Genomic DNA, 27,220 nt, shown 5'->3' with positions numbered 1-27,220 from the left:
GTCCATTTGTCAGCCACTGGAGATGCCCTCACAGAAGGGTCTAGCGGAGATGAGTTAGTCAGGGTGCGATGTAGCACCGATGAAGGATACAGTTTTCCTCCAGTTCCTAAAAGCTTCCTCCCCGCCCACTACCATGATCCGAATTCTACCCTGCAAGTCTGGATAGATCAGATGTACACTGGTGCAGATAGGTGCTGGAGGCACAGGGAATCCAGGTGGATGATACCTTCATGACCAGGGGTGTGAGGGGCGATACTGGGAGAGTAGTAGGAGTGGGTTGGAAAGGGGGAACCGAATACAAGGATCTACATGTGACCTCCTCCCTGGGGGACGGACAACAGAAAAGGGGGTGAAGGGAGACGCCGGATAGGGCAAGATATGACAAAACAGTAATCTATAAATTATCAAGGGGTCATGAGGGAGGGGGGGCAGGGAGGGAGGGGAAAAAAAGAGGACTTGATGCAAAGGGCTTAATAGGAGAGCAAATGCTTTGAAAATGATTAGGGCAAAGAATGTACAGATGTGCTTTAGACAATTGATGTATGTACATGTATGGATTATGATAAGAGTTGTATGAGTCCCTAATAAAATGTTTTAAAAAAATCTGTAGTTTCATTAAATGTAATAAAAGCAAAGAAAACGACACATACATTGTTTTAAAAACATTCTCTGGTTTGCTTTTATTCCAGGGTCCCTCGGGGGTGTGACAGCCAGTGGCAGCAAGGGAGCATGACCTGAGCTGTACAGCCACCTCTCCTCCCCCCAAGCGTGCTTGAAGGCCCACCCAGATGGCCGAGAGAGAGAAGTGGGGGAGAAAAGAATTTACACCTGACAACCGTGCCCGGGAGCCTTAAGCTTTCTGGTCTATGGATGGGAGAGACAGGCGCAGACTTAAATAAATACGTTTATTCTGAAGGACGCTGTTATGTGTGGGCTGAGAGTAGTCGGCCTGCATTTCCCCCTCACAGCAGGCGGACGGGTGGGCAGTGGGGTCTCCTGCTGCCTAGACGCGGAAGGGAGCTGTGGGAGAGGGGCCAGGCCTCTTTGACAGCTGCGGCGTGCAGGCGGGTGTGAGGGGACAGGGAGACAGGTCCTCTGTGAGCTTTGCTAGTGGACTTTGTCCTGGAAAATGTACAAGTTGTTGGTGGCTGCGACGGCGACGATGTCGTCGGCAGGGTGCCAGCTGGTGTGCAGGATCTTGCTGCTGAAGTCCAGGCTGTCCACGCTGATCTCATCCCTCTTCCTCTTGCCCCCCGTGCACACCTTGCGCGGCTTGAGGAGGGCCCGAGGCTTGCTGTTCTCCCGAGACGCCTCCAGCGTGACGTCCCTGAGCGTGGTCCTCTCGAACATCCGGAAGAAGTTATTGTAGGAGCCAGTCATGATGGCGCTACGCAAACGAGAGAAGGGAGGGCAGTGGCCCAGACCAAGCCCACACACCCCACGCCCCAGGGAGCCACACTCAGCATCGCCGTCACCTCTCTCCTTCAGGCGCAGCGGCAGCAACGGGACCAGAGGGCAACGCGCCAACACAGAGACACAAACACCCTCCCCTCACTGCCATCGAGGTGATGCTGACTCCTGGGGAGCCTAGAGGACAGGGTGGAACTGCCCTGTGAGTTCCTGAGAGTGGAACTCTTTATAGGAGCAGAAGAGAAGAGAAGGCCTCACTCTTCTCCCTTGGAGTGGCTGGTGGTTTCAAACTGCTGACCCTGTGGCTAGCAGCCCCATACGTCACACACTACACCTGCCCCAGGAAACTGAAGAAAAGTATGTTTGCTGCTAGTGCCCGGGTCCCTGGTCCGCGTCCACTGACGATGCCTGAGCGTGGGCACTGTGGAAGGTGGTCGCCACTGCCCATTTGTATTCAACCCCTTTCATGGCGTTGGCTACGTTACTTAAGTGTTTTCCCCCACTTCTGTATTGAAGGTCAAAACACACCCCCGTCTTAGAACTTGCCTTTGTGGGTTGAATTATGAGTGTTCTATGTTAGCATCAAGGAGTTCAAAATTCCACGTGGCTGAACTTCTCCTTCCCCCGAGCAGCGGGCTCATACAGCACGTTCAGATGCCCTTCCCTCTCCAAGAGCATCTCTGGTCAGGGCGCCAGCCAGGGTCAGCGTGAGGCAGGGCTGATCCCCGAGGTACCCCCATACCTTCTCAGCTCCTGTCTCAGGCTCTGGGGACTGTCCCCTCAAGACCCCTGCACCCCAGAGAAGCAAGCAGCGCCCCTAAGTCGCAGCACCAGGTCTTGACTGGGCAGGAGCAGAGGGAGGGTAAGAAGTCGCCATGAAGCACAGAGCGCTGAAGAAGCAAGTCTGCCAGAGCCGAACCCTCCCCCCACGCCAGGACCAGGGCAAGGCTGCTCCCGCCACGCCACTGACCCTCCTGACCAGGCCCCTACTGCTTGCTGGCTCCAGACAAGTTCCTGAGAACTCAAGTTCTTGGCCAAACAGGAACAGCAGGAAGCAGAGGACACCTGAGACCATCGTCCCTAAACCCTTGTAAGCCTGAGGACAGAGCCCGTCCCCTTAGTGGGGTAGCAGAGGGCTACCTCTTCCTGGCATGCTGTCAGCGGGGCTGGCCTATGTGTGTGTGACACGTGTGGGGAAGCGGCCTCACCTGTCATCCCCACTCCAGCAGCACTCGAACTTGTCGAAAATGCAGTCGTTCTCATACAGGGAGCACAGCTTGCCACGCAGGTACTCGTGGACCTGGGGGACAGTGCACGCAGGTCAGAGATGCCGCCAGGGGCCAGGACAGAAGCCCCCGGCACCCTGCCTCACCTGGTACGTCTCCACAGGCCGGCTCTCCATGTGGAGGTCCCACACCTTCACTGATAGGTAGTCTCTGGTCATCATGTACCGGCCGCTGTGACTGAAGTTCACGTCCGAGATGGACGAGATGATTTCTGAGAAGAAGGACCGGCTGCTGGGATCTTCCGGCTCCTCAAAAACTGGAAGACAGCCAGGGTGGTCTCAGCTCAGCAGTTGGAGACCCTGCACCCGGCAGTGATGTGACCCACCCAGAGGACAAGACAACTTGTGGACAATGCAAATAAGATGCAAGCTACAGTGCCTGCGCCCAGTGCCTGACGAGAGGGCTGCTCAGCCTGCCACCCCGAGGCCCGAAGGAGCCCTCTCAGAGGCCGTGGCTCACAGCCCAGGTATTGTACACACTCTGGCCAACTTCTTGTGCTGTTTTTTCTCTGAAAGCCATCTTTCTTACCTGGGAGGCTTGGGCACCTCAGGCTGTCGGGATTAAACACCAGGCTGTCACTGCTGGACCAAGGATCATGGTGGGAGATGACCACACTGGAACACGTTCCAGTCTTGGCCCAGCACAGATGCAGAGGCCAGCAGCAGCTCCTGCTTAGAACTGTACTAAGACAGACCGCCCACCACCAGTGCTGGAGTGTACAGGGTACCCGGCCCCGGTGCTGAGTGAGGGGCACTCACGCTTGGCGTGCTGGTCGCACAGGGCGGCTGCCCGCATGTCGCACAGGCGGATGGAGCCCTTGCTGCTGCTGTAGACAAAGACGTTGCAGTGGTGTGGGTGGAACTCGGAGGCCGTGATCACTTCCGTCAGCTCCTCCATGTTGGCTGGCTTGATGTCCACGATGTCTGAGGGTCGTTAAGGCTTTGTAATGAGCGAGCGTCAAGCAGGCACTGGGCGAGGCAGACCCTCACCCCAGGATTTGGGAGGCGAGACGTTGAGCCTGGAGTCCCCAGCAGGTTCTCTTGCCCAAGGCCTGCCACACTGAGGACATGTCTCTAGGAAGCCTTGGTCGTGAGCAGAGATGTCACGAGCCACCTGCCTGGGGCACCGGATGCATATGGAACAAGCCCTGTTCAACCAGGACCTACCGCTGGACATTCACCCTGGCTACGTGTTCGGGGAAGTGAGCTTCCGCCGCCCCCCCATGTCCTGTCGCTCCATGACCCCACAAGCCAGCCTGCCCTGCTCCCCCCGCAACTCCCAAAACAAGCTACTGCCACACCCCGCCCACACTCATGAGAGAAGAGCTACAGACCGACCCACAGAAGGGTGGAGTCTGATGGGGGTCTCCAGCCCCAGAGTGTGAGGGAGTGGGCAGGGAGAGGACGGGGCGGGGCTGTCCTTGACAGCAGAGGGCTGAGTGGAGCCTGACAGCTTGTAGCCAGGCGGCCAGTTCTCAGCACATGGGCGGGGTGTGACCAGGGTTCCCAGGAAGCTAGTCTTGGGGGCTGACTGCTGTCCAGCGGGGACTACAGAAGGACACAGATGACCACCAGAGAGAAGTTCCAGGAAAGCCGTCAGTGATGTTGGTGAGATAGAGCGGGAGCCTTGTGCCCATCCTGCCCGTGCACTGCCCATTCTACAGGAGCGGGAAGGGCTGGGAGAACTTTGTGGGAATATTGTTCCCGCTCACTCACTCTACAGCCCTGCCCGGCTCCCCACGCTCCAGGAACCCTGGAAGGCACCCGACTGGAGCCCCTCAAGGATGCGCCCTTCCGTGTAGATGTGGGTGAGCGGGCACGTGGCCTGCAGAAGCACACTGACCTCACTGGAGGACGTGCTGGGAAACCCACGCTCCCGCGCTGGCAGGTTCCGTGAGTCTGGCACCTGCACGGGAGCTCAGGCCAAGATGAACGCAGACAGAAAGAACACCGTGATGGTACACGGTCTCAGCAGCAATTAAGGAAAACACCCAGCTTCCCAATGGGAAAAGATGGCAAAAAAGCAATTCACAAAAATGGACGCCAAGTTAACAAATAGTCTAATTCTGTAAGAATAAAAAGAGAAAAGCCCAAATTCCCTCCCAGTCTCAAAAGCTGAATTTTCTCTCTGAGGTGCAATGTTCTGCTGAAAACCAGTCAACAAGCTGTGTCTCAAGGCATCAATGTGCCACCTCCCTGCCAGATGGGAACCACTCAAAACTACCCAGTGTGTGTGTGTGTGTGTGTGTGTGTGGGTGGGTGGGTGGGTGGGTGGGGGGTGCCTGGAGCCCAACTTCCCCAGACACTAACTAGCAAGGGTGTCACTGGCTCAGGAGATGCACCCTAGCAAAGGGGCTTCCGCTGTAGGCCCCATCTGACCACGTGCAGCGGATGGACACCTGTTAGCAGGCCAGCGTGGAAGGGCCCACATCGGATTGCCAACAGCGCTCTTCTCCAGGGGAGGGCTGGCAGACCCGAGGCCCAGACCCCTTCCACTAGGGAATGCCCCCAAGCTGAGCTGAGGAGGCACAGAGGCAGAGCCGGCCACCCCAAGCGAGCAGAGACCAGAGGTGCCTAGCCGGCTCCTGCAGCCCCCACCCACGAGCCGCCGCCACCAGGGACCTCTGACTTGGAGGGAAACTTGTAGAAGGTTCCCACCTCATCTTTCTCCTGTGGGACGGTTGGTGGCTTCAAACAGCCGACTTCTCCATGGGAAGCCACACGCTTTAGCCATGGTGCCATGAACGCTTCTTCAAGGGCCCCAGAGACTGTGCATTAATGATGTTGCCACGTTAACAATGAAATTCAGTCCAAGGACACCTAATAATCAAAATGAAGGCACACATACCTCCTCCTCCTCGATCTCCTCCTAAGTCACAGGCAAAACAAGCCCGCCAGCGATGACCTTTCCAACACACACTGGTCAAAGGGCCTGAGTCAAGCAGGCTTTCGAACCTGGCAGCCCTGGGAGAAGGCCCTGCAGCTCACCCCATCCCCCCACCCCCAATGCCCCCAAATCAAGAGACCTCACCACAGAGAACACTGAGCTCGGGCACCGCCCGGCGGCCCGCTGCCGGCGGACGAAGGATACTAAAACTCCTACCTGTGATCTCTAAATGCCACAGGTTAATCCTCAGGTCATCTGCAGAAAGATACGTTTCATGGTCACTATTCACGGAAATGGAATTGATGTGATAGGTGTGAGCGTTTGCAAAGATCCGCCGAGGGCTTGCTTCCACCATCAGGTCCATGGGCTTCAATATGGGCACCTGGGAATGACAGAGACAGGGGTCGAGCCAAGGCCACAGCAGCACTGATGAGCCCATGGACCCACAGCAGGTAGCACAGGGGACACCAGTGACCAGGACATGGGCTATGAGGGGCTGCTGCAGCCCTGTGAGCCCTGTGAAGGAAGCAGTGAGCTGGCACTCAGACCACATCCCCCAGGCCCTGGGCTGGCAGCCTCACTCCACTGTGCCATCTGCTTTCCAATGGCCACCGCCCCATGCCCTCCGCTCCTCCTAGCCCGTGGCCTCAGGGGTGGGGGTGGGGGTCCACACATGCTTTACTGGTTCAAAGTAGGTCTGAAAATAGCCACCGTGAGGCCCACCGGCAAACCCAGGAAAGTGGGTAGGCAGGCATGTGCTTGGATGGGGTCTACCTGTGCTGACTGGACAGTCCCTGTCCTTTCTCACTCAAGGAAGGACGTCAGGGATCTGCAAGCTGGGCCTGAGCACACAGCAGGCCTGGCAGCATGGGAGGGAGGATGGAGATGCTACCAATGGGACCAGCCAGTCCCTGGCCTTCCCGGGCGCATGTGCCTGCTGTGACAACCAGCCCCTTCTCGGCTGGACCCGCCCTGGCTCACTGAGCTCGGTTCCCACCTCGGCTGGGCTCACTGCACTCTGTTCGCTCACATTAACCTCCCGAGAACCAGCCCACAGCCCTCTCCAGACACACGAGCTGCTCCTTGGGACGAGGGGGTTGGGGCGCGGGAACGGTCTGTGAACAGCACCACTGTGCTTCCGGCTGCTGCTCTGTGTAACTGGCCTGTGCCTGACCCCTCGCCTCATTCCAGCTGATCCAAGATGCCATCCGAAGGTCCCACCTTACAACCAATGTCAACCTCAAACACGAGGCGCCAGCACTGTTTCTAAGGGAGGTAGAAGGGGGAGTCCAGGGTCTCCTCCTCCTCTGACTCCACACTCTCTTGGAAGCCCTTGTTCATCTGATCACACACTCAGCAGTTCCACGGCGGGAGTGAAGAGTTTCACACACAAAAGGGGAAGAGAATGACCAAGACTCGTGTCACACAGTGCAGACCCAGAGGGAGCGAACTCCTGCTGCACCAGCACTGAGCCGAACAGAAGCCCCGCAGCCTGGCCAGCTCATCCAGGATGTCTCTCTGTCCTGTTTGACTTCAGTGCTGCTCGGTACTGTTGTGGACTCAGACACAGTCCAGGTAGTGGACGCAGAGATAACTGGAGGGGCGCCCCACCCATGGTCTCTCCACCAGCGCTCTACAGCGAGGGCAGAGGGGGGCGGGGGGGGGGGGGATTTTGCTTTAGTGTAGAGAGAAGCCAGTTTCTTAATAAAGGTGCATAAACACGATCACTTACTAAAATAGACTTACGACAAATGACCTCCATGAGCCAAGCAATCGTGATCTCCCAGGGAAGAACTCCCAGGGAAGAACCATCACCACACAGCTGACAGCACGGGGCATTCTTAATTTTGGGAAAGGATGGCTATCTTAAAGAAAGGCAACGAGTACCCGTAGGGCTGTGATTCGAAACGGATCTCGAAGTCGTCCGTCTTCGTCTTTCAAGTTATAACCTTCCGCTCTTTTATCCCGTTCACTTATTTTCCATAATTTAATAGTTTTATCTGAAAATAGAAATCACAGCATATACTTCCATCAGAAAGGCTGGCAGGTCGATTAATAAGAGAGGCGTCTTTTCACATTCACATCGTACAGTATCAAGAAGCAGAGTATGGGAACCCTGAAATACTGTGGGGTTTTATTGCCCTCCCTTTAAAGATTAAGGCAGAAAAATTTCCAGAATGGGAATTTAAAAAATAAATCCCTCAATCCAACAGACACAGACACAAAAAAGCTCTCACCATTTGTAGAAAGTAGAAAATGAGCTGCGTTCTGCTGCGGCAACCACTTAATTTTATTGATTTTTTCTTCAATTTCTAGACTCTTCAAATAGTCAAATTCCGGCTCGTGACTCTGAAAGGTGCTGTAAACATTGTACTCTCCCCGAGTGTGAGGGCGGCTCTTATTCTGAAAGGAGACAGGGGCAGTGTGTCTGTGAACAGCGCGGGGAAGTGAATGGCCATGCTACGGGGCCCAGTGTCGCTGGCCACTTCTGTTCTAAGCGGTGGACACACTTGGGATCGGAGAGTCCTTCATGCATCGAGGTCAAGAGTCCACGAGTGGGGCAAACAGAGGGAGACCACCCTGCCCCACCCCCCAACCCCCTTCCAGGGGTTCCCTGGAGCAGGGCCAGCTTGTGTCACAGGCTCCTGTCAGGGAACTGCTGGCACACAGCCACTGTCTGCCGTGGCCTCTGCGGCAGGCACAGAAAGGGCCGCAGGCCCTGCTCTAGAACCACCGCTCGGCCCAGCAGGCTGGCCAGATTCACAGCCCTCGCTCCTCACAGCAGGGAGACCAAGGCACTGGAACCCTGATGCCAGTGAGGACACGCTTGACAACCACTGTCCCTGAGTCATTCCAACTCACAGCAACTCTACAGGACAGGGCAGAACCCTGTGGGTTTCTGAGATTCAATCGCCACAGGAGCAGAGAGCCTCATCTCTCTCTCAACGGCTGACCCTTGTGGTTAGAGGCCTAACTCTTGTAACCCACTGTGCCAACAGGATGGCATGTGAGAAGAGCCGACAGCATAAAGGTCCCCAACACCAGTGTGTCACACACAGAGCCACCTACGTATCAGGGACGATGCAGCTCAGCCCTCTGAGAAAGTGGAATGAGACAAAAACCAGAGAAGGGAGAACGTGGGAAACAGATCTGGGAAGAAAGTGTATGCAGACAAACTTTCAACATTCCTGTGTTAAGGAATCTGGGAGGCCAAGGCTCCCACCCATGAAGAAAACCTTCAGGTTCGAGGGTTGGAAATTCGTCCCCTTATGCTACTCCCCACGATGGCCCTCCTTAATAATGCCAACTTTAAGGTGCTGGCTGCAAACACATGGTCACTATTTGCCTGAAGGTTGTCAGCCATCTATGGCAATCAGAGCCCATTTTTGGTCCCACCCAAAGTAGGGCCCACTCTTTTGAAAAGGATAATGGATTGTTCCCTTGAAGGGGAGCTCAAAGAAAACTAAGGTCAAGCCAACTCAGAGGACCAAGGTGAGATTGCCATCTTGTTACATCTGTGCCTTCCTATCACGTGTGTCCCTAGCACCCCCCCTTCCTATTGCTTGTAAAGTCCTAGCTCATCGCCCTCCTGTTACGTGTACGCCTCTGTACAAGCCATTCCTGTTATGCTCACCATGGTCTGCGTGCCTCACATTACATAACCTCACGAGATGACATCACTCTATCTGCTCCGGCCTGGCTCCTGAAGTCATGATGAGAGGTGAGCCCTTGCATGCTTTATCTTGTCTGGTATCTCTTTAACTTACTCCTCAATTACATAACTGTCCCTTAGGCCCATTCAGTTATAGGGAGGCTGGTTCCCCACAGAAGAACAGGTGTGTGTGTGTGTGTGTGTGTGTGTGGTGAAGAGGGTGCTACAGGAGGCTGTACAGCCTCCCCGCATTCCTTTCTGTGTATGATGGAATAAAAGCTGGGGTGGGCTTATGGATCTATTTTTATCCAACCTGTGGAATCTTCTAGAGTCCTGAAATAAAGTTTAAACACATTTAAAAATTTAATTTTTAAAATTAAAAATTAGCCAAGAAAAGTGGAAAAAGAAACTCGCATTTTGCGTAATTCTTGCCCTAGAAATCAAAATCTAAAAAGAAATAAACCTTCCTCTGTTGGCATATTGTTTTTCAATTAAGGTCAACCAGAAGACTCGGTGGGCCTCTCCCCCCAACTGGACTGTGTGGGACTCGAGCATCACTCGGCAAGGGCGTGGAAGGGTCTCTCCCAGGGGAGCGCTGTGAGAGGGGTCTCCCTCTTCATTGTGCTTGCTCCCAGCTACGAAAATGCACATCGGCAAATCGTCTAGTGCACACGGAAACAAGCGTGCTCTATAAACGTGTGCCATCTCATGTGGGGGCAGATGAGTGGTAGAGGTGACGGGGCTCCCCTCAGCCAGGACGGTCAAGCAGAGAATTGATGCCAAGGAGACAGGCTGGATAGGGCCAGCACTCTTGAGAGCAGTCCACTGCACATGGCAGAGGCTTGCCAGGACGGGAACACCCAATGCCTCAGGAGGGAGTGTTCTTCGGAGAGGGAGAGAGTTTCCAGCGGCTCCAGGCCTCTAGTCTTTAGGCTGCAGATCCTCTCTGCTGGGGAGCCAGGCTCAGCTGGACCGCGTCATCATGGCTGGCCCCTGGCACTCTCCAGAAAGCCGAGCAGTACAGGGAGGTGGGCCTCGGTCTAAGGGGAGGAGGGCCTTTCCCAGTTTGCCTGCTACAGCCTCCAAGTGTCACTCTATGAGCTAGTTCAACATGTGCTTTGGGACACTAGTTGGGTAAGGGAAGAATCTCTTAAACACTGACAGGGGCACCTTCAAGAATGTCCGTCAGTCTAGTGAGCACCCAAGACACCCGTCCCTCATAGGATGCTAAGGCTCAAGGGCAAATACTCCTGTGGGAATTAGTGGTTTACTAACACCAATTATAAAAAATTAAGTCCAATTATTATTATTATTTTTTACAACCTATTCCGCCGCCCGGCCCCCGGCCACAACCCTCAGTCCAATTACTTTTCTTTCCACATTTATTTAAAACTTAAGTAATATTTATGAGTCCTCTGGGCTGTCACGTGGAGCACTGGTCATGTCCACTCACTTTCCGCAGTCATGGGAGGGAGACAAGGATATGGACGCACATGCCACTCAGGCCTGGCTTCTGAGAGAAGCCTCTCCATGGCTGATGGCACGTAACTGAATCTAGATGACATTCCGCACCGAGACAATCACCCTGCTGGCTTTCTCCTAAGTCCCATGAGCAGGCTGATGGATGCCACCGGGCTGTGGGCTAACTCACTCACTTCTTGTTCCCGCTGGAAAATCACGACCCTGCCGCCTTTGTCTCCGGTCGCAAGAAGGTCCCCAGAATAGTTGAATTCCACAGTTGAAATGATGTCGGCTGTACACAAAACAGAGCAAGGTATTAAGGTCTCAGGAAGCGGGATCCCAAGCAAGAGGCACACAAAACCGTCTTCCAAAGGAAACCCACATCTGCAGGGCAAACGTTCACAGGACTACCAAGTAGCCACTCCCAGGCTGTGGTGTCCAGAGCCCAGTAACACGGGGAACTGGAGAGTCTTACAGTGGCTCAGTATCAGGTCTCCTGTTATACCAAGATCTGGTGCGTGCAGGGTCCCCAGGGTGGGCAGGTTTAGCAGCACTAAGACCAAACAGGAAGCGAGCAGGTCATCCCCTCTGGGAGATTAGCCATGGAACCCTCCCAGCAGAGGTGGGCTCTTGTCTGGCACAGCGCTGGCCATGAGGCAAGCCCCACAGGTTGAAAGGCACAATCTTCTAAGAAGAGCCGACCTTCACGGAGTGGTTGGGCTAAAGTTTCCAAAGGCCTTTCGGTAGCAGAGAGCCCTGCTGGCACATGGGCTCACACACTGGGCTGCTCGCTGCAAGCTCAACACACCTAAATCCGGCTGTTCTGCAGGACAAAGACGTTTTCCACTTCCCGAAAGAGCGAGTCTCGGAAACCCACTACGAGTCAGAACTGACCTGATTGTAGTGAGTTCGAGTTTTTGTTTTGGTTACATGGTGATGGGCTCAAAACAAGAGGGGTAGTGGCAAACGACCATACTAATCAGAACGTGGATGCGCGTAGTCCGAAGGATCAAAGTGGAAAGCCATAGAAATGAGATGGAATATACGGAGACGGATACTCCAGGCCACATTGAGCCAACACGGCTGAACCGGACAACCACACGGCCATCACTATGAAAGCAATGATGCACGCCACCAGACGGTCATCACAGTCCTCAACAGACATCAAGTTTCAAGACCCAGCCTGCAGTCAAGTGCTGCCAGCACAAGGATAGCATCCAAACACTTACACAGAGCACCAACGTCATGCACCAGTAACAGAACGAAGAAATAAAAGGTATTTTTACCAATTCCTGAAGTCCGCATGGACCAAACATGCAGTCCACATGTACTGATTATTAGTGACCGGAATGCGAAAGCTGGAAACAAGGAAAGAGGCTCACTGGTTAGAAAACACAGCCTCAGTGCCAGAAATGATGCTAAAGACAGCCCGATAGGATTGTGTCCGATCAATGACGTATTCATTACAAACGTCCCCTCCCTCACAGTAACATAAACAACTACACACATGGGTCACACCACACAGGGACAAAACAGACTCTATCTATGGAGAAGAAACTCAGTACCCTCATCAGAACAGGGTGAGGGCCCACGGAGGAACAAATCTTCAACTGCTCCCATCAAGTTCAAGTTGAAGCTGAAGAATATGAAAACAAGTGCACGAGAGCCCAAGCACAACCCTGAGTACACCCAACAATTCAGAGACCATCTCACGGGCAGATTCAATGCACTGAGCACTAATGACTGCTTTCTTGCCTGGTGTTGGAGTCAAGGTAGTGCCACCTCTCAGCAAGCCAAAATACGACCTTGCGGGCATCCAACCTGAACTCTGAGACCATCTCAAGAACAGATTTGACTCACTGAGCACTAAGGCGGGAAGATCGGGTGAGCTATGAGAGGGCATGAAGAGAGCAAAAAGGTAGTTAGAAAGATGGACATGGGGGCCAGAAGAGACGCTGAGTGTCCAACAGTCACTAACACGAGGGGCGACCGCCGCCAGAGAAGATCAAAAATTACAATGGGATCGAGCTCACTGAGCCGGTGTCAGAAAGCCGAAAGCAAGAAAGTGTCCAGCGTTCCTCAAACACAATTATCTAGAGAGAAAAAACTAAGCCATACTGAAGGGTTCTTAAATATGGAAGGCTACTGCACAAAGGGGAAGCAGCAAGATGGAAGGACAATCATTGTGCCAAAAAGAACCGGTGGGCATCTAAACCATTTCAGGAGGAAGAATGTAATCAAACCCATGGTACCGAAGGAGCAAGGTGGAGCTCCGTGAAGGCACCGGCACAAAGGAGACTCCGGGAGCTGACAAGGATGAACACTAATGGAGGGAGACGTCCCAACAGCTAAAGGGATACAAGGCGGGAGGCCAGTGCCCACTCAAGAGATGCAGACACTCCTGGAAGACAGCTCTCTGGCTAACTCACTGATGAGACCCACAAACATGCCTATTCCAGAGAAAGGTGATCAATTATCAAACAGTACCACTAATACCATATACAAATAAAATTTTGCTGAAGGTAATCCAAAAACAGCTACAGCAGCACGGCAGGGAGCCACCACACCTCAGGCGGATGCAAAGGAGGACCCAGCACAAGGGCCTGAACTGCTGGAAGGGGAACACCAGATCCTGCATTCTCAGCCAGGACTGGCTGCACAAGGACCCAACGCCATGGGTGACCACAGACTACGCACACCACTGTGCCACATGGGAACCCCTCTAGAGCAATGAACTGCGTTCAGGTAGAGCCTGTACAGAGATGAAGGTACGTGTCAGGGCTGTATCCTTCACACACTGACTCTATCTGTATGTTGAGCCTATGACCCAAGAAGGGGCTGTACAGAAAAGAGCCTAGCACTGAATGAGAGGAAGCGGCCAGTGATAGCTGGCCCTGCAGCACAAACTGGGTTCAACAGAGTCGGCTGCCCCGAACTCCGGCTGACAGCGATGCTGCAGGCTGGCTCCACTCAGTAAGTGCCTCCCACCAGCAAACATGACAGCTGGAGACATACAGCCTTGGAATCACTAAAAGGGGCAATCTTAAAGACCGAAACTGCTCAGAGACTATTGTGAACACTTAACTATGGATAACTGGGGCCGAATGTAATTCTAATATGTCTGCCCATCCATTCTAGTCAATTACTGCTAACATACTAAACCAGTTCTGACTGCTGACTTCAACTGCCTGAAGACCTTGAAAAGATTAGGTTTTCTCTTAGCAGTTACATTCAAATATTACTAAACCAAATCGTTAAAAAAACCCAAAGCAACAACAATTTCTCAACCCCCTAATTTTGCTCAAACAAGACTGGCCCATTCTGCCAGACAGCATTCCATCAGTCGTGGCATTCTAGCTCTGTCAGTCATTAAGACGCACTGCACCTTCTAGGAGGGCTGCTCCCTGCCTGCCGGAGCTGGGAAACTACTGCCATCACACCATGTAAACAGGCATGAACCTCAAAGTGGATACTCTCCAGGAGCCCTGCTGGTGGTGTGGTTAGCGATCCGCATGGCCAGCAGTTCAAAACACCAGCAGGTCCGCGGAGAAAGACTGGGCTTTCCATTCCGGTGCATAGTTACAGTCTCGAAAACCCACAGAGGGTCGTTATGAATCAACATTGACTGATGGCAGTGAGTTCAGTCTGAAGAGCTTTAAAATCAAAGTAAATACACAAATTAAGTGCCAACAAAATGATAAAACCAATACAATTGAAGTAATCAGCTTAATCAGAGGGATGTTGTGGGACAAAACTACCTTAATGTTATTAACACAGACCTGGGTCTAGCTCAGCTGGTGGGGAGGGGCTATCTTAGAACCCCAGCTTTCTGTCTGAGGGGCTTTGTATCACTGGGCCTGACGCTATGATACAGGGCAGACGGTGTGAGAGGCTATGCAGTAGTGGGTCCTTGAGGTCAAACCAGCAGAAGTGGGTGGTCTCTGCTGCAGCCCTTAAGAATCCACCTGCAGACTCCTTGGGTTTACCTTCCTCCCTCCCCACCTGCCATCAATTCTATTCCCACCCAGAGACCTCACAAGACAGAGCAGAACCACCCCTGGGGGGGGTTTCCGAGGCTGTAACTCTATGCAGGAGCAGAAAGTCTCATCTTTCTCCTGTAGAGTGGCTGGGGGTTTTGAACTGCTGACCTTGTGGTTCAGGCTCATTTCCTTCCGAGCCTTATAAAAATATCACAAGGAAGAGAAGCTACCAGTTTGGACAATGGTAGATGAAAAAGGAGCAGTACCTGCCTGGGTCCAGCCTGTATGCTGCGGGAGATCCTGACCCCACCACAGGCAGACGACTGAGGTGTCTGATTAGCTGTTGTGCCCATAGGCACATGCCAGTCTGGAGAACCGCGCCGCTGCAGCACATCAGCTCGTCATGCAAGCCTGTGACTCCTTTTCGTGACTGTGCCTATTTGCTAATGAGTATTAAGGGAAACCGAGTGTTTCAAGGACCCCTAGTAAGCTACACGGGTCAGCAGTTCAAACCCGCCAGCCACTCCTTGGGGAAAAAGTAACGCTTCCTAGTCTCTTTCTCTTACCACCTCAGAAACACAAAGAGGCAGTTCTACCTTGTCCTATGGGGAGACAGAGTTGGAATTTACATGATGCCTATGGGTGTAGGGTGGAGAGTGGCTGAAAGTAAGAGCACAACTACACAAGCACACATAAACCAGGGGGTTTTGGCTGAGCAGCACACACCCTTTGGGCCCACGACCAAGTGCAGACAGACAGGTGCCCTGGGACACTCGGCTGGGAGACCCTCTGAAAGGCAAGCTGTACTTCATTTTGGATAACAATCCAAACACAGGGCCAGCTCCCGGGGCGGGGCTGCCACTGAGGGAGGGGAGCAGAAGCAAAGGCTTCACAATGAACTGCGACCTTTTAAAAAAAAAAACAAAAACAAAAAACAGCACAGCCAAAAAAACAAAAAGCCAACACAACCTAAATGGCAGCAGCTACTGCCAGAGTGACCCCACACGGCACACCCACACATCTCATCAGGGCTTCTCCGGGGTTCCATGCCTGATGGCTGGGCGATACAGAGCATGGCTTGGGCCAGGCATACCTTAATCCTCAAAGAGACATCTTTACTTTTTAACACTTTAAAGAGCTTAAGCAGCAGATTCGCCCAGGCAATCTGTTGCTCCATTTCTTGACCAACGCCTTCCCAAGTTTTGACTGTGGATCCACGTAAAATGAACCCCCTGATAACGACAATCTCTTCTCCGTTTATCATGATGTTGCTTATTGGGTCACTGTGAGGGCTCTCATTTCTTTATGAGGTGTAAATCCACACAGATCTTTGATATATTGATATACATATCAATGTATCTCGGATGAAAGTTCTCTGGCTTACTTCTTCCAAATCCATGCTACTTTAAGTATTTTTCTCCAGCACCACAATTAAAATACATCAATTCTTTTCCAGTAAACCTTATTCAGTGTCCGACTCTCACATACATGTAAACTACCATGGCTCGGGTCAGGCCCCCTTAGTCCTCAGAGTAACACCCTTGCTTGTCAGTGCTCTGAAGGGGTCTCCTGCTGATTTACCTAATGCAATGTCTTTTTAGCCCGACTGCTGCTTCCATGAGCACTGATTGCACATCCAAACAAGATTAAATCCTCGGCAACGCCAGCCTTTTCTCCAGCCCATGGGTCCAGCTGTGAGGGTTTTGTTTTACATTGAGTCATAATCCACACTGAAGGCAGCAACCCTCCATCTTTGTCTGCAAGTGCCTCTAGTTCTCATTTTCAGCAGCAATGATGTGTCATCCGCACACCATAGGTTGTTAATAAGCCTTCCTCTAATCCTGATGCCGCACTCTCCTTCATATATGATTTGCTCAGCACACAGCCTGGATAAGGGAGACGAGAGGATACAACTCTGACATACATCTTTCCTGATTTTAAACCATGCAGTAGTCCCTCATTCTGTTGACACAACTGCTTCTTGATCCGTGTACAAGTTCCTCATGAGCACAATGGAGTGTTCTGCAGGTCCCATGTTTCTCAAGTCATCCAGTTTATTAAGGGTCACACAGTGGAATGAGTGCCTTTGCACAGTCAATGACGTGGAGGGGCAGGCAGTGAAGGAGAATGAGAGAGATGAAGGCCCTCACTGAGATGGGCACTGTAGCTGCAACAATGGGCTCAGGCATGGAACAATTCTGAGGATGGCACATGACCGTGCAGTGCTTCGTTCTGTTGTGCAGAGGTACAGCCTACTCAGAGTACCCAACAACTGCATCTCACTGAGAGAACACACCTACAACAGCCCCCCAGCCCCCTTCAGTAACAGTTGCTATGTGTTTCCTTAAGTCTAATTGATATCCTAGAGCTTCTGTAATGGCTGAGATTTTATGGGTGGGTATTTTGTCATTCCAGATTATCTGGGGAACAATGAAGGTTCAAGGAAGGTATCCTTGGCGTGGGGCTTTTAAACATGAAAGGTGTGCAGAGTGACAGAGAAAGTCCCTCTTCAGTGCACAATGAATGGGTCCCTCTCCACAGAAACCCAAAGGCACATCCCATTTTACTCAGGTTCACACAGGATCATGGTTTGTGGGTGTGCTTTGTCATCTGTGGCAGTTACATAATTTCCTGTCAACTTGAGCAAAGGGGTGGAGTCTAGCCTATCAATCACATCATAGCCAATAATGCCTCTGTGGGGGCTTGGCCTACTCCGGAGAATTCCTGTCTTCCTTCCAGGAGGCAGGACACACACACTCTCTCTGCTTGTCTTCCTGCTGACAAGCTACATGGAGCTACGCTGACGGAACCAGAGCCCTGAGCTGGAGGAGCCACGTGGAGACCCATGCCAGCACTGAGATGCTTCCGCCACCACTGGATCCACCAGACTTCCCACCCACTGGCCTGTGACCTTCCATTGCATGCTACATGAGTCTGAAGATGAATTTATGGGCTGGTATTAGACATATAGATTTGATCTGGACTGGGATGCTTTCTTCATATACAATTACTCTTTAATAGAAAGCTCTTTCTTACATGAGTATCAATGAATTTGTCTCTCTAGTCAACCTGGACTAACACAGCATCCAACCCTCCTACCCTCCCCACCACCTGATGGCTTTTCAGTAGCAAGCCCAACCCACCACTGTCCTGTCAATTCTGACTCACAGTGGCCCTTGAAAGCAGAGTGGAACTGCCTCTCAGAATTTCTGAGGTTGTAGCTGTCGTTTTTTCCTGGGGAGTGTCTGCTGGGTTTGCAATGCTGAGCTTTGGAATGGACAGCTGAGCGCCTTAAACACTGCCCCTAGCACTTAGTGGAGTTAAAGAGCTTTGTAACCTTTGTCTGAGCAGGGCATGGCCAATCTGGACCAAGGTCACTGGTGAGGGAGGTACAGGTCAGGGGTCAGAGGCATGCCTGTGGGCCTGGGTACGATCCAGAAGAGGCTGAACTATGTCCTGAGTCATTCCAGATCCTGATTTGTACCCTGTGACCACGAATGTTGTGATTTCCCTGAGAGGAGCGCCATGGGAAGGGAAGAGCTCATATCAGAGTTGGTGAAAGGGCTGGAGAGGAGTTATGTCTGCCCCTCATTTTGATGAGAACTCTGCCCTGTTGTGATGCCAGGTCCGGCCAGGGCAGGCCTGTCCTGTTTGGAGCACTGCACAGTATGCTTCATGGTGTGCTCCACTCCTAGGGAGCAGTGAGGCCTTGCCAGGCTTGCTTGCTGCAGTTCTTTGCAAATTATGGACACCCAAGGGAGACTATGGGAACACATGCTGCTGCTTCTCCAGAGAGTGGCCTTGGGGTTTGCTCAATCCCTGCGCGGCTGTTCTTCTGTCCTACAGGGCCACTGAGTCAGACCTGACTGGACAGACCCCACACCACCACAACCCTTGCTTGAGGCCAAAGAGCTGACAAATTGTTCTTCAAAGAGTATAGCAAGAGTTTTTGGAACTGTAAAATAAAAGTCCCATTCCTGAATACATTAGAATTTTTTCACTCTGCCCAGACAGGTGGTGACTAATAAATGCGATTTTAACTAATAGTGAATGGCCAACGTGCGATGTGACTAAATGAGCAAGAGTCCATTTAGAGTGTAGAAAGGAACCACGGATTCCCCAGCAGCATAGAACCCCCCTGACTCCAAGTGCAATGCCACCTGCAGAGTTCTGATTCAATTCAGCACCGAGGAACATCGACCACGACGTGAGCACAGCATTAGACGACACCTCCCCTTTCTAACGACAGACCTGTGTGAGGCCACGTTTTCTTCACATTAAAAAACTCCCAATGTATTTGACGGATTAAATGCAGGAGAACCTAGTCTTCTATTAAAGCCGAAAGTGTTTGCAAAGTAAAACACCTCTTCTCATTAATGTGTCGGAAAAGAGGAGTTTTATTAAGAATAGAAAGGGCCTCACCCTAAGGCTTTGAGAACCAACATCTAGAGCAGGGGCCGTCAAACTCTGGCTCTTTTAGTATGTATGTGTGAAGTAAAATTTAAAATTTAAAAAGGATATTAATCAGATACTTGTCATTCCATTTGCTTGTAAAAATATATTGATGGCTCTCGAATAATTTTTAAATTCTCACGGGGGACAAGATTGGCCCTTCTGTCTCAAGTTTGCCGATCTATAGCAAAAGCTAGCAAACTGCAACCCTATGGCAAACCTGGCCCTTGGCCTAGTTTTATAAATAAAGCTTTACTGGAACAGGGCTGCACCACTGGCTCCAGGCCGTCTGTGGCTGTTTTCCTGCTAAGAGAGCAGAGTGTGTGTGAGCAGGTAGAACAGGGCGCACCCAGCCCACTGTCCTGTCTGTCCAAACTGACTGCCAGCTGGTCAAGCTGGACTTCAGTCTCCACTCTACCCCTCAGCCGTTCTCAAAGGCTAGGGCTTTTCTGATAGGGACTGACGTGACTGTTCTGCTTTCTGCTGACCTGGCACCAGGGCTCCCAGTGTCCTCCAGCCTCTCCCGAGTTCCACCCACCAGGCCAACACAGTGACTCCCCCGTGTACCTCTCCCCTGCCTCCCGCCCCGCTCTGCACCCTTGGGAAGCCTCTCCCTGCAGCACTATGAAGGTCCTGCTGCAGCTGTGTGTCACACACAGGGCTGCCCGAGGGCAGGGACTTTGTCTCCAGCTGACCTTCAAGTCATTCTTGGGAATTTTCTAGAATTCTTAATATTCCTTAAACGGGCTCCCAGGGGCAACAAAGAGCAAGTGACTCTTCCGCCCGCCCACCCACCAAAGCCTTCTAGTCGCACCTTGCCAGGAACCTCCACAACCACTTCTCCCTGTCCTGGTACAGATGAGGAGCGGAGAGTCCCAAATGCCACAAGCTGACACAAAGCTACCAGGAAGGCTGAACGGAATTTGTACCTAAATCCACTGACCTGACATCGCCAGCCTCTCACTGCAACCGCCGGGCCTTCCCCTGTGACTTTCCACAGGGCCACTAACTGCTGCAAGGCAGAGGAGCTGCCTGCTCCCGTAGTTTGAGAATCTCAGAGACCGTGTCCTACAGGGCAGCTTGCTTCTGGGCTGAGAAGGTCTTGGAAGAAAGGCCGGGGACCTGCTACTGAGTCAGCCAGTGACAACTCTACTGGTGACCAACACTGGATCTGGAGCATCCAGGGGAAGGGACCGTGGGGAAGCAGAACAAGGAACAGTTTCATGAGTTTAAATATAGCTAAAGCCAGCTCCAAACACCTCAGACACCCGGGAGGTGATGAGCAGGTGCACCTGACATTGGACAGAGCACTGTCCTACACGTCTGGCTGTCACCAGGCATCTCAGGACCCTGCCATCAAGCAATATCAAAGGGCAGAGAAGTTCCCAAGACAAAAAATAAACCCCACCACCAAAACCAGTCTATCTGAACCATGGTCACCCCCTTAGGACAACAGACCCCCTCCACAGGAAGGTGTTCTCTGCCAAGCTAACACCCAACAGTAAGTGGGGTGCATTCTGAGTCTCCATGTCACTACAGGGTATGAATCGAGTTTTCCCCATTTGCTCCCTTGGGAGGGTGTGGGGAGATGATCTACTGAAGGGTACAATCCACCCCACCTCAGAACCACTCTGTTCTCAGGGTCCCAATGGAATTCATCTAAGGTCCCTGCCTCACATGGCAGAGGCCATGGCACAGAGCAGAGGGGCTGCACCCTAGACCGTGAGGTAGAGGGCTGGTGGGCTTCCTGGATCATGGAGGCAGAAGCCAAGAGGTCATCATGTGCCTGTGAGGCTGAGGATCAGAGAGACATGGCTGCTGGCTGAGAAGACCAATGACTGCAGCCTTACTGTTCAAGGTCCTGACTGGTGCTAATGTGTGCCTTCCCCACTCAGCCCTCGTCATCTGTGAGGTCTGTGTGCACACTATAAAGTATCACCCAAACCGGAAGAGCAGCAGAGGGCCGTGGGTAGAGGCCTGCTTGACCTCAGCCTGTGGCCTTGGGCTGGCATGGAGTTGGATTGACATTCTCCCTTGGATGTGTCCCCCACACCACTGCCTCAGAAACGTGACCTGACCCAATTAAGCCGAGCCCAGCTCCTTAAAAATGCATCCTGGTGCCACCACTGTGGTGTGGCACACGCTGGAGGCCAAGCTTTGAAGGCAGCTCCTGCCAAGGTCACCAGGGTAGGCTCATCCCAGACCATGGCCCTCTAGGAGGGTGCTTCCCCGCGGCACAAGCATAAACAGGAGCTCTACAACAGGATGTAGCTATCTGCGAAGAAACAGCTCAAAGGCCATGTCATCCCACTAAGGCAGTAAACAAACCTATAAACCAATGATAAAACTAGCTGTACAGTTTTCTATACCCAGAAGAAATCAATAACGCTGCTCTGCAATGTCCCTGGGAGTTTTGCATTCACCAGTAACTCATTTCACAGATTTAAACGACGGCAGTTTCCACCTTTCAGTCAGCTGACATCTGATCTTCTGTTCGTTCAGTGATGCTCTACTTGGTCCTGCGGGGTCACTTTGAGTAGGAGGTCACTCAGTAGAAATAGGTTTTTCAGTTTTCGCAGATCCAAATTTGAGTTAAGGAGAAAAAGGTTTAACTTGGTTCAGTGTTATTTCGTTAGGAAAAGCTCAATGTCTAGTTCAACGCAATAGATGGGTTAAGAAGATGATTAAGACCATCAAATAGTGCAGACACAACTAAAAACACCAGGATGAAAGCGATCAGCTGCCATGAAGTGAGAACTGTGTGCAGCCAGTTGACAGCCCAGCATCACCACCCCCTCTTCCCAGCAGCCCTGCCACGGCAGAAGTCCCACAGTTTCAGCCACGATGTCCAAGTGTCTGACGTCTGTTTTTCAAAAGAAGAGAGCTGCTCAGAAGGATCTGTCCCATTGTTAGCCCTGTGCCACGAGGGGCACCTACAAGGTGCTGGGGGGAGAGCCAGGGGACAGACACCAGGCCTGCTGCCTACTGGACAGACAGCTGAAGGATGAACAGCGGCGAAGCACCTGCACGTCCACCTGGGAGCGCTCCCACAGGGCAGGCCTGCATGGGAACAGTTGAGTTGTCCCCACTCACGAGTCCATGCGTGTTTCCTTGCTTGCCTAGCGCCCCCTGGTTTGACGCTCTCCTTCCATGCTCACCTGAGCACAGTGGGTCCAGTCTCCCCTTCCAGGTGCCAGCCAACTCAGCCAGCTTGCCAAAGGAGGAGGCTGAGTCACTACTGACCACCACACCTCCCTGGTTCCCAGCAGGACCCAAGGCTGCACCCATAGCTGTTCCAGGGTCACCACACTCACCAGGAGCATGATCAAAGCCAGTCCCCCATCCACGGGTGTGAAATACAAGGGTCAGTATGCCATTAAGTCTATAACCTTGTGCCATCCCTCAACCCCCACCCCCTTAAACAGAGGAGCAGCCTGGGTCCCATCTCTAGAGAATGTGGGTGGGCAATCAGTCTAACATGGGGTCAAGGTCAGCCTCCCAGGAAGATGCTGTCCTGAAGCCACGCCAGAGGCACACATTCCAGTAGCCTGAACCCTCCCTAGCCAGCTCCTCTGAACTCTCTTACCCACATTTCTTCTTCAAGGTGGAGTTTGGGCCAAAGACTCTTCTGCAAAGCACTTCGTCAGCTTCTTCATGCTGCTGCTTGAAACGCACTGGCTGGAAAAGCTGGCACCTTCCTGAGTTACAGTGGACTTGAATGCTGATAAAGCAACTCCAACTCACCAAACCACGACCATGGGACAAGCCAGAACCAGGGACCTGACAGGTGACTCTGCTCCGCGGCCAGTTCCAGCACACACAACAGAATAGAGAGCATCGTCCCCAAAGTTTCAACTACCAAACATCTGACTCAAACGTATATTCAAAACGGCTGCATATTGCCAAAATTGTCAGTTTAGCTACCAGAACCATCTGTGGTAGTTTAAGACAAAAAATAACATCTCCAAGGTATGAAACCCCACTTCCACATTATTTTCACAAGAGTGAAATCTCAATTCACTGTGACAGTAAGAACTTCTCGAAAAGAGCAACCAGAAGGTCAGGCAGCCCGATAACCCTGCCTGCCAGTTCTGCCCGGCAGTAATCACCATCTCACCCCAAAGGGTCTGCCAATAACGGGGCAGGCACACTCCCAAGGCAACAGAAGCATGTTTCACACGGGCACAGAAGAAACAAACAACAAATCACTCAGCTCCCTGGGCACTGCCTGCCTCTGAGTCTTGAACCAAAGAGGCTCAGCCATAGTGGGCTTGGGAAAGAAGTCCGTTGGGGTGGCCTCTTGGGGTAGAGAAGGGGAACATACCCCAGGGGCACAGAGCTGAGCTGATTCACAGTGAGGTGGGCCGGAGGCCCTGCTCCATTGGCTTTCCAGAGAAGCAGGGCACGCTTGCTCTCCCTGGGAGCTGGCAGGTTCCTCCTGCTGAAAGGTCAGCAGCCCTGTGTTTTGGCCACAGCACCGGCATGGTGACCCACCCACTAGCCTCCAAGTGCAGCGGAAGGTTGACAAGCAGAGGCTGGAAACTTCTCTGTGAAGCACCTCCACCTTTGGGCCTAAGGAGGAGCAGACCTATTTCTTTAAGATGACATGTAGCTTCAAGGGGAGCTAAGCGAGTGGAGCAGGGGGCAGGCTCCAATGGCCCCTTTCCCACCCCCAACCCCCAAGCTCTAAGGCTGGGCCTCTTACAAACCCGCCTGAACACTCAAGACTAACACCTGGAGCAGACAGAACCACACAGATTCAAGTTTTTAGGAGCCCAGAAAGCAGTCCTCAGAGTCCACCTAAGGCCATGCCCGCTCCAGGTAACGAAGCTCAGCGCTGGGCCCAGACCTGTGCACGCCCCAACCCCACCCCAGTGCTGTGAGCTGAGGCAAACGCATGGCCCTACAGGGCGGGCAGAAGTGCTCCCGTGGGGGTGCGACACCGGAGCTCTTCAGAGGGGGAGCCTAGTCTTCCTTGCCCGGAGCGGCCGGTGGATCCGGACTGCTCACCTGCAGATGCGGTTGTCAGCCCAGCGCATAACACACTGCGGCACCAGCGCTCCTGGGCCACAGGCACGGTCACCCCGGTTTTATGACTCGAGGCCCCAGCTCCTGCAGTCCCTCCACCAGCAGCAGGCGGCGGCCGCTTCCCTGAGGACCCCCACGCTGGGCCGGGCTCCACCTCGCCGGCCGTGACCTTGGCGACTTACGTAACCCTCCACGCCCGCGCCGCTGCGGCGGGCCGGGCCACGGCCAGGAGCCGGCCACTGACCGGCCGACGGCGGGCTCCGGTCGGTGCCCGCGCCCGGCGCCCCCACGCCGCGAGTCCCGCTCACCTTCCGCCACGTCCTCGTCGATGGCGCCCTTCACCTGCGAGAAGCACCACTGGAAGTCGCCGCCGCCCGCTGGGCAGCCGCCGCCCCCGGCACCTGCCGAGACACGAGGGGTGTCAGGCCGGCCCCCGCCCGCCCGCCCCACCCCCGGCGCGCGGCCTCACCTGCCATCACGAGGCGGCGGGCGCTGAGGCGGCGGCGGGCGGGCGGGCGCCCCGCGCCAAGGCGCGCACGGAACCAGCGGCCGCCGCGCTGCCTCCGCCCGACCCCGTCAGCCCGGCCGCCGCTGCCGCCGCCGGGAAGGATTTTTTTCCCTTTTCAAAATGGCGCCCAAAGCCCGTCGCTCCGCTCGATGACGTCATCTCCCCTCCGCCTCCGGCGAGCGGGGGCGGGGCCGGCACTAGGCGGGCGGTCGGGGGCGCGTCCCCGCCGACTGCGCGTGCTCATGCCTGGGCCGCGCCCCGCCCCGCCCCCTTGACCCGGCGTCGGGAGGAGGTGCTTCGGGACCGGTGGGCGTGAGTGCCCAGAGTCCCCTGGAAAGCTTTTGGTGGGTCGCTCTTACGAGACCCAAGCGCTCCTACGAGGGCTTGAAGCGGTGGCCCCCCAGAACCCGGTGGACAGCGCCCTCAGTGCCGCCGCTGCTCCGCCCACAGATGCACCCCGCCGGCAGCCTGAGGCCGGTCCTTGGGTGCTGACCAATGGGAGCACGGACTTTTCGCAAGCCCTGCTGGGGAGCAGCCACTGAGAGCTCGCTACACAGTGGGCGCGGCCTGTGGCCGGAGTGGGTGTGGCCTTCAGACAAGCTAGCTCCGGGAGCCCTGACCAACAAGATCCTTTCGCTAGCGCCGCCGCGTAGCAGCCGATGGGAGCGCGCTCAGGCCCGACGCTGCCCGGGCCGCAGAGCTGGGCCGCGGAGGACGCACGCGCCATGCTTGTCCGCTCTGTGCACCGTGGGGAGAGGAGCTCACCGGAGTCCAGAGTCGTTGGTCCGGGCCTCTGCGCTCCCGCGGGGCCGCTAGAAAGGAAAGCGAGCAACTGGAGTAGAACGTGGCTGTCTTCGTTGGGTTATGGGTTCCAGCGGAATCCCATCCTAACTGCCCGTGATGTAAAGTTGGTGACAAGATTCCCCGTCCAACCCCCCGCCGCCCGTGAAAAACACAAGGGTCTGGAACATCCATCCACTCGTGTTTGGTGCCCGGAGTCAGCTCCCACCCTTCACGAGTCGTGTACTGCCCTGTTCTGCCCCAATCATGTTTGAGCCCATGGCTGTAGCCATTGTGTCCATCCATCTATTTGAGGATCTGCCTCTTTCTCACTGACCCAATATTTTATCAAATGCGATGTCTTTTTCCAAGAACTGGCCCCTCCCTCCTTGTCCAAAGCGCACGAGAGGAAGTCTCCCGAGCCTCGCGTCTAAGGAGCGAATATTGTAGTAGTACTTCCTTCAAGACATGTTTCTTCTTCTCTTCCGTCTGTTCTGACTGCCATCGAATATGCCTCTGGGTTTTTGAGACTCTTTATGGGAGTAAAGAGCCTTCTCCCTCCGAGGGGCTGGTGGTTTCAAACTGCCCACTTTGTGGTTAGCAGCCCCATGCGTAACCACTATACCACCAGGGCTCTCTCTGGCAGTCCGTGGTATTTTCAATCTTCTTTGCCAGCACCATAATTCAAATGCATCCATTCTTTGGTGGTCCTCCTCACTCATTGTCCAGCTTCTACATTCATTGTAGGGGATTGAAAAGCCTGCGACTTGGGTCAGTCACACCAGTTGGAGCACAGGAGTTTTTCTATTTGTCCTCAAAGTGAGCTCCCAGCTCTGTAGCACGTTTAGAGTCTCACTGACATGGAATCGATTCCAATTCACAGAGACCCTGAAGGACAGGCTGGAACTGCTCCTGTGGGTTTCCAAGACTGACTCTTTACAGGGGTAGAAAATCTCATCTTTCTCCTGAGGAGCAGCTCAGAGTAGTTTTGAACTGCTGGCCCTGTGATTAGCAGTCCCACGTGTATCCAATAGGCAACCAGGACTCCTTTTTGTCCATAGGAGAGAGGTTGCTTGATGGCCATCCCTGCCCAGGGTGCTGGGGAGCAAAGCACACAGCTAAGAGGACAATGATGAAAGCTCTATCACTTGATGCTAGATGGAAGGATGAACCAGTCCCCATGACGGGGCAGAGCTTGAATTTAGGTGTGTGTGTGGGTGGAGACTTGCAATATTAGGCTGGATGCCTGAGGGTGGGGCATAAGGGAGAGGAGCTGGCGGTCCAGTAGGTGGAAAGCTTGTGCAGGAGTTGGGATCTGCTCTGGGCCATCGGAACCTCTCCAGAGGAGCAGCTGGGGAGCCCAGGCTGGGGAAAGAGGGGGACAGAGTGGGTGGAGGGAGAGGGAGGGTATAAAGACAAAGTGGGAAGGGGGAGGGGACCAATTACAGGACTCTGATGGGGGGCACCGGTGACTGCCGAGGTGCTCTGTGACCACCAACAGGAATGAGGGAGAGGTGGAGTCAGGGGCAGAGACCACTGTGGGGTCCAGGCAAGGCAGCAGGGGTGCCAACAAGACATATGGGATGGATGCAAGACTACAGGGCTCCTGGTCTGTGGCCCTGAGGCGTTGGGGAGGAGCTAAGGGAGTGTCAGGGCAGGGCAGACCCAGGTGGCTTCTGGGTCTAGGGAGGTGGGGTGGAGTGCAAGCTGGTGGCCAGCAGCATCGTGATGGTGGACTGGGTAGGGTCGCCAATGAGGGGGCCAGAGTCCCAGAGGG

The 27,220-nt window shown here is 53.7% G+C and overlaps 1 protein-coding gene across 1 annotated transcript; it reads right to left on the bottom strand.

The window, feature by feature from the left end:
- Window positions 1-651: 651 nt before the first annotated feature.
- Window positions 652-24,799, bottom strand: PPP2R2D (protein phosphatase 2 regulatory subunit Bdelta). Its single transcript, XM_075534684.1, has 10 exons — window positions 24,625-24,799; window positions 24,464-24,556; window positions 10,890-10,987; window positions 7,820-7,985; window positions 7,470-7,582; window positions 5,787-5,964; window positions 3,455-3,619; window positions 2,783-2,952; window positions 2,619-2,710; window positions 652-1,387 (listed from the first exon to the last, which is right to left on the bottom strand). The coding sequence occupies exons 1-10, from the start codon at window positions 24,629-24,631 to the stop codon at window positions 1,108-1,110; spliced, it is 1,362 nt and encodes a 453-aa protein (XP_075390799.1). The 5' UTR covers window positions 24,632-24,799; the 3' UTR covers window positions 652-1,107.
- Window positions 24,800-27,220: the final 2,421 nt, after the last annotated feature.

This window comes from Tenrec ecaudatus, chromosome 16 (genome assembly GCF_050624435.1).
Source record: "Tenrec ecaudatus isolate mTenEca1 chromosome 16, mTenEca1.hap1, whole genome shotgun sequence".
NCBI classification, from domain to species: Eukaryota; Metazoa; Chordata; class Mammalia; order Afrosoricida; family Tenrecidae; genus Tenrec; species Tenrec ecaudatus.
Note: the sequence above shows the minus strand (reverse complement) of the source record. Positions and strands in the feature narration are given on the sequence as shown.